This window comes from Dermacentor variabilis, chromosome 2 (assembly GCF_050947875.1).
Source record: "Dermacentor variabilis isolate Ectoservices chromosome 2, ASM5094787v1, whole genome shotgun sequence".
In the NCBI taxonomy this organism is placed as follows: Eukaryota; Metazoa; Arthropoda; class Arachnida; order Ixodida; family Ixodidae; genus Dermacentor; species Dermacentor variabilis.
Genome location: NC_134569.1, coordinates 162217748 through 162225418, shown reverse-complemented (window position 1 = coordinate 162225418; position 7671 = coordinate 162217748). Strand labels below are relative to the sequence as shown.

Below are 7671 nucleotides of genomic sequence, written 5' to 3'. Positions count from 1 at the left end.
ACGACCTCGCTCTGCCAACTCTACTTTGGCGAAGATCCGTCGTAACTGCAATCTTAACCTTCCGTTGCATAACGCCGCGATTTTTGACCAGCTACGGTAAGCTAGTGAGGGAAAGCGGACCAATCGCTGACGCCGGTACCACCCTCTTCATCCGGTTATCCATTTTCTGTCCACTGGTATCGGCCCCAATGAATCCCTCTCAACTTGAGCGGGCTCTTCACCTCTTATCACTCAATTAGGTAAGAGAAGCCGCTCTGCGTAGGCAATGTTATTCCTCTTTAAGCAAGCAAAAGTAACCTCCTTTAAACGAGGAGATCATTTGATTGGTCTTTTCAGACAACCGTGCGGGTTACCGCCCATTGCTTGCAAATTTGACGTCAGCAGATTGGAATCAAAACACATTGGAATATGTTTACGTTATATGGCGCTAGTGTGCTACGCACGCTTCGTCGTTTACTCAAGGTGACTAATTAAACGTCACCTGGGTTTTACGGACGAGGATTTATGTTCCGCATCATCGGCTTTTCAACCGCCCAGAGCTGACAGGCGAGACGAGGGCCCGCCCGGACTGCGACTGGACTTAGCGCCGACCGTGGCGTGTAAACAATGACAGATCACTTCAAATCGACAACGCCGCCCTCCGTCTGACGAATTGACCGTCACGAAGAGGCCACTAATTCATGAAAGGTCATTGTCGAGGACTCTCGATGAACGGCGTCGACGAAGGGTTCACAGTTTGCCAGGTGCTTGCCTCGTAGTGTGCAAAGTTGGAGGTAAAAGAGCCGGCAAAAAAGGTGAGAGTTCGGCAAAGGGGTGGGACATTAGGGCCGGGGTATAGCGCGAACGTTTCAGAGTTTTTGCTGTGAGAGAGCGAGGCTCGGTAGTGTACGTGTTCCGAAAGTTGTAGCCGTGTTTGTAAAACTCAGTCATGTGCATTTGAATATAAACCTCTTTGTCATCTCTTAAACGTCGCTCGGGACGTTTCTTTTTCCGGTACCTGGCACGCACCATCCATCGAACCTTCGTGGCTGCACGGAGCAGCGACTTCCCAGTATTACGGGCCGCTCGTTGCGCGGCAAGGTAGTGCACAATTCACAGCGTCGACAGGCAATGGCGCGCCGCGCTTGTCTCGGAGGCGATGCGCAGACTTTGTGGCAGTGCCACTAAATTGTGCAACGTGTCCAGAAAGAAGGGCAATAGAGAAGCCCGGTTGCTAGGTAACGCGTTTCTCAGGCGCCATGCATTTCAGAAGGTACGCGCAGGCTTTGCGGTGGCGCAGCTATATCGCACCGAGTGTCCTTAGGCAAGCGCAAAAGAGGAGTCTCGCTGTACTACACGCCTCATACATACCACGTTTTGCCGGTGGCAATACGCTGTGCCGCTACATTGGTTCACTGCTGACGCATTACCGTAGACAGTTACCGGGACGCAGGTTGTGCCGCAATAGTTTATGGATTGTCGCGTATCCACCACTCTAATACTTTATTATTCATCATTCGGAAATATAGGACATTCTAATTTTTCAGTATTGTCCAATTTTGTTTACGCGAAGCAGCGTTAAAAGTGGTGAGAGAGCATTGCCTGTAAAACCCGCATTTAGCGAAAACCTATAATACCATTATTGCTTGCATCTTTGCATGCAAGCGTGCAACCCACGTGCCTTACTGCGGTATCGTTGTGCAGAAGAAGGAAGCGATTACTCAATTATGCATGTGCACCGTGTGCAGTTGCCGCAGTTATCACGCATGCAATGACGCAATCAGAGCTACACTTAGCCTCTTTCTCGGCGTTCCGAGGGACATAGAGGCATAGTTCGGACAGGGGATGGCAAAAGTCGAATGTAGTGGGCACGCCATAAGACAGCGCCACGATCGAACTATAGCAGCGCCTCTAACCTCACTCAAGCTTATGTCTTTTTACTGTATTCGTAGTCGTAATTGCTTTTAATGTCATCGGCCATGTCAGTTGTGTTCAGTGGCCTCAAAGTTGCTTCAAGGGGCTGCGCGGTTTCAACATTTCCGGGGACGCTCCTATTCAGCATCATAAGTGCACTTGCCACTAGAACTAGATAAACTATATAAGCACGGAGAGCGGAAAAGACGATGTCCTCGAGGATGGATATCCACGAGTTAAGGCACTTCACCTATTGTTACCATGACACTGCGGTCAGTAAATGCCGTCACCGTCTATGTGAGGGCTAACTGCGGCTATGAACCATATTCAAAATCTATTGTTTATATATTTAATATATCTCACAGGACCTCTTTGCGGGGCATTGAGTAAATTGTGCTTTACTCAAGTTATACAAAAATGTAAAAATGAAACACAGAATGCACAGTTACATGAGGCAAAATTGAAAACATGGGATCAAAAGAGAACCAACACCAGCCAAAAATACAGCATCAAAATTACATAAACATATTCGTGCCAGGATACCAAAGAAAGCAAGAGGAACTTCGGAAATAGAGTTCAGTGAAGATATGCTGATGATAACGTGGGAAAATGGGAAGTATTATAACACCTATACTACGTGTTAAACGTGGTACGTGTTATACGCGTTTTTTCTGGAGTCGCATTTCTACTTAAACAGCTCAGGCTTAGTGCGCTGCCCACTGTGGTATTTTCGTAATGAGGAAGACAGGATTCATCACCTCTCCCTACTGCGGCGTTGGTTTACTGCGGCGAGAAACGGAATGCTGCAGCTACAGGTTCGAGGACCTGTCCTGGAATTACATCAAGTTCTTATTGTTTCTCCAGCGGCCTCCTCTGTGATATTTAGCCATAGCGATGTGTGTCCACTGTCTAACAATTTCTTAGACAATATAAGCAATGCCCTATTTATTTATTTTAATATTCTTTCCATGTGCGCTATGCAATAAATTGATATTCATTCTTCCAGGTAATATTGGTTTCATGATACCCTACATAACGTAACATAACACGTAGTCAATAGACGCACCGAAATCTTTTATATTTATAAAATTGAAAAATGCGCCAGTTTCTTTTCCATCCTCTATAATAGGTAGGAGCCACATGCTCGGTAGGCAACAACAACAAAAACAAGCCTCAAAAGAAGAAGAAGAAGAAGAAGAAGCACCGCTTGGAGACAATGGGTCATGCTTTCACTAAAGGGACGATAAACCCGCGCACAGGTATGTGCCCAGGAGATACCCGCTTGCTCAAGCAGACGTGGCGAAAGCTGTGCGAGCACAACCGCAACTACGGTGTGCTCATCTTGCAGTCGTTCTTCCACAAGCAGCCAGACACCATGCACCTGTTCCGGCACTTTCGCGGCAAACCCCTCCAGTCCCTGCCAGAAGACATGTTCTTCCGGACGCACGCCTGCGCCTTCGGCTGCCAGCTCACCTGCATGGTCGATAACAGCGACGACCCCGATCTGCTGGAGGCGCTCATCCGCAAGAATGCCGAGGTGCACAGGCACCACCTGGGTGTCCGGCCTATGCACTTTCGCATCATGGGCAAAGCCGTGGTGGACGTTCTGCAGACCAAGAACGGCAAGCTCATGACTGCTGACGCTGTCTTGGCGTGGGACAGGCTGTTCAGTGTAAGTGCACGTGCGAAAATTACTGGTGTCCGCATTCTCTGGCTATGTACCTCGCGATCTTTCTGTGCCCCATTATTGGCTATTTGCAGCTTCAACAATCTTATCGCACGAACACAAAGACTACGTGTGCTTATCTGCAAGTATGAATCATTTATTGAGTTTTTTTATACGAATAACGGCCTGACCAGAGAGTGTGCCATCATGTCGTCCTATTATGACGTCGTCGTTAAAAAATTTGGCACTTGAAATCAGTAAACGTCAAACATACCACTCTACTCTGCCAATGTACATTGTAAATGGACGGGAAAAATATGTTGCGGCTACGTACATTTTGGGGTAAATGAAAGAAAGAAACCCTGATTCTTGCTAATTACATGCTTCCGTCAATCAGTGACTTCCTGTAAAGAAGATTTCTGCCAAAAGGAAATACAATGTGAATGCCAGCAACCAAGTATGTGCCGATCTGCTGTGTGAGACTAGTGCGTAGTAAGAAACGTAAGTGTTACGTTAATTTAGTAGTGTCAGAAATGGCAGCCTAACTAAGCATCACATAGAAGCAGTATGCGCGTGCATATGACAGTGGTTCATTCAGTCCTCTCGACAACGTATAACGTTGCTGGTAGGTGTATAGCTGATGGTCGTGACATACACTTTTGTTAGGGTGCACAGGCAATTTCGATCTTGGAATATACAGTAACGTAAGCGAATGGATAGATTCTTTTTTTTTCCCGCTTCTTGCAAATGCTTAGCTAATGTATCGGGTTCCGGCTGCCCGTAGAATTCCATGCCCTGATGTACCGACACCATTTTATGTCTGATTTTTTGGCACCTGTTTGTTTTTCTAAGGCTGGCTTTTGCAGACCAGCACAACTGCTTAATTCCCTAAAATGACCACTTCTACGAAGCACCGTGTTCCGGGCACAACACGTGATTTGGTGGCAATGTCATGTTTCGGAATAGCGATACTTGGAACTCAAAGCGGCCCTGCCGCAGCCGATTCGTGTGGCAGAGCGCGCTAGCCCATCGCGAAAACAAAGCTTGAAAACACCCCCTGGTACAACGCCAAGGATTTAAAAAAATGTCGTCACATCGATCCTAGGGAGATAACTTTCATGCGATTAGCAATACAATTTGAATATTAGTGGATAACTATGTAATTATACGTATTACATGACGTTTATTTTAAGCAGGAACTAGGGAACATGTTTCGCGCCAACTTGGATCCCCGAGTAGGCGTTACACAGTGACACCTAACCAGCGACACAAGTTGACGCGAAACATGTTCGTTGAAGAGCGGAACACAATTAGTACCGCACACCCGAAGAGTTAAGTTCACATCAAAAAGGTTATTTTGAAGAGCAGCACATACCCTGTGTAACATAACCAGCGTCTCGTAAGCAGTGATACAAGTTGGGCCAACGGTTGGCATACGGTTCCCTCTGCATAGCAGCGCGATGCTGTACTGGTTCCGTGATGGAACACCAAATGTTCCAAGTCAATGTGATAGAAGTAGGTGTGGACATATATACGTACATAATACATACATACATACATACATACATACATACATACATACATACATACATACATACATACATACATGCATGCATACATACATACATACATACATACGTACGTACGTACGTACGTACGTAACTGATTAACTGAATACAGTTCCCGTTAGTTGGCAGCATCAAAGGAAAATTTCGGCACGATTAAAGTAATGCAGCGGCACCCCCCAGAAGCTGCACGGCCTGACTTTAGTCCGGGAAAGTCCTTAAATGATCAGCGATGAATGGCGGCGCGCCTGGGGTGACGGGGTACGACGGCGCTGGCCTGACGGCGAACAGGCTCAGTCTCATCTACATTATACTGGCGCTATATAGCCAGCTTTCAAAGGCACCATTTCCATTAGAACGAAATATGTCTCCCTTAGCACTGATCACCACTCCAAAATAAAAGTCTCAACGTGCCACACGAACCTGCTCTGTCACACGTTTATCCCTATGACCTGCATTGACCGAAAATACTTTGCTACCACCATTGCTCTAAGACTCCAATATGATCACGACTTCCATGTACCGTGTGCTTCATGCTAAATTTTGCTGCATGTATTTCATAACAATCATACCCCTCCTCTCTTTAATACATCCGTGCCTTGAGAGTATACGCAATAAATATAGTAAAGATATAGATAAATAAGACACAAGCACAAGTTTTAAGCTTATGGCTCTTGTCCTGAAATATAAGCATGTAACCTTGATATTTTTTCTAGTTACACGGGTTCACTACAATCTATATTTTTGCTTGCAGTTTATTGCCATCGTGACGGCGACCGTCATGGAAGCTTCGAAACTGACTTCCGACGGGGGAAAGAAAGTTCAAGGCGCCGTCAACTCCAGCACTCCTTCCAAGAAGGTCAAGTCGCAAAGATCAGCGTCACGGTCCTCATCGTCTTATTCGGCAGGTTCCAAATCGTCCGCCAATGTCGGGCAGAGTAAATTGCCCTCTCAGCCCCAGTCAAAACGACCGTCCACAACAGCTGTCGTGCCGTACATCCCGCCCTCGGAATCCGCTGCATCGCACAAGGTGACGAACGTACCACCTGCTAAACAGGGCGTCCATCAGTCCAAGAGCACGGTGAAGAAGCAGCCCAAATAACCAGCGAAAAACACCTGAATTCCCGACAGCCAGTTATATAGTCGGACAACTGGCCATTGCCTTAACCTTATAAGTATGCGAACGGGGTCATTTGTATGAATCGCAATTCAATAGTTTATCTCAATGTGCATATTACTGCTCTAATGACCGTTACCCGGTGCCAACAATAAAACACTATGTGTTAGGTACACGAAAAGATATCTCCGAGATCACTTTTTATTAAACGATATTAAACGTTTCATGTTCGACTGTTCCAACGCTCGAATACATATTTTCCATATGCGTGAGCAACACGGAAATTAACAATAAACACGCATCCCTACTAGAAGCGATTCATTGATGTTTAATTTTTTTTCTTTCAACGAGCATGTAGGCTGCTGCGCCAGCGCGTGTTTGAAGAAGGAGCTTAACAATTAATATGAACCCAATTGATTTACATGGCAATAAACAACAGAAGGGAAGAGAACTAGTTTCTGTAGAATTTCTCTGACCTTTATGCATATGACAATAGATTAATATGGCACAAGAGGCTCGTCGTCGAATATAATCGCGGGATAAAAATATAATTTTTTGTTCGAAAGAAAAAAAGTATTTAGGATGCTCTAGTCAAATTTGTGTAGTCACCGGTACGCTTTTGAACCGTGCAATGCAAATAAAAGCGTGGCATAGTGCTGTCTGCGTGGCTGTGGCATATCGTTAAAGAAGTAACTGTGGCTAACCTCGTGCCGGCGACATTTAAGGCTTCAAGTAAGGACCATGATTTTCAGGACGCATGAGATTACCTTAGCGCAATTCACAACAAGGGGCACCTGCTGTCAGACAAGTCTTTTGTTCTTGACTCACCGTTATATCTTAGCATTCCGCTTTATGCAAATTTCAGCGTGAAACATTACGGCATTTCGAGAGTCTGAGTGCGAACAAAATGGGAAACCATTGTGTTGAAGAGAATTACTGAATGTTTTATTTTGCCCTACTCCTTGCGTTATTAGACAACTGTCTACAATTGTTTTTAACAAGCTGGCATACATGGGTACTGTTATATGATTGTTTGGTTTTCACTACCCAGGTAGCACACAAAGTCTTGAAAACGTCGTATTAAGGGATTCAACGTCTGAAACGGATTTTTGACCAAAATCGACGCATCAAAGACGTCCCAAACAAGATAGCTTAAAAACGAGGGGTGAATACGTTTTCATAACGTTGGAAGCCAGACACCTTAAAAACGAGGGGTGAATACGTTTTGCAAACGACTCAAAACGCCACGCCACGGCGCGTCAGCCTCTTTAGCGGCTTCTACAATATTCAACAACCCATCAACGGGATCCAACTTTGTGCAAGGTGGCGATACCGTTGTCAAATCATGTGACCAAGGTGGCCACGTGATTCGTAATGCCGGGCAGCCGGGCGAGCCGGGCATAGTCGCGTCGTCATGGCGTCGTCGCGTC

The 7671-nt window shown here is 45.8% G+C and overlaps 1 protein-coding gene across 1 annotated transcript; it reads left to right on the top strand.

Annotated features, from left to right (window-relative positions):
• Positions 1 to 2058: 2058 nt before the first annotated feature.
• LOC142571046 (globin-like) lies at positions 2059 to 7471 on the top strand. The gene is made up of 2 exons (XM_075679344.1): positions 2059 to 3565; positions 5879 to 7471. Exons 1-2 carry the CDS (start codon positions 3110 to 3112, stop codon positions 6224 to 6226), a joined length of 804 nt encoding a protein of 267 aa, XP_075535459.1. The 5' UTR covers positions 2059 to 3109; the 3' UTR covers positions 6227 to 7471.
• Positions 7472 to 7671: the final 200 nt, after the last annotated feature.

Bases quoted from the DNA above. Each gene is read 5' to 3' on its own strand.
- LOC142571046 (XM_075679344.1), top strand. From the start codon at position 3,110: ATGGGTCATGCTTTCACTAAAGGGACGATAAACCCGCGCACAGGTATG. The intron at 3,566-5,878 runs GTAAGTGCACGT...TTTTGCTTGCAG, and splicing joins CGTGGGACAGGCTGTTCAGT to TTTATTGCCATCGTGACGGC.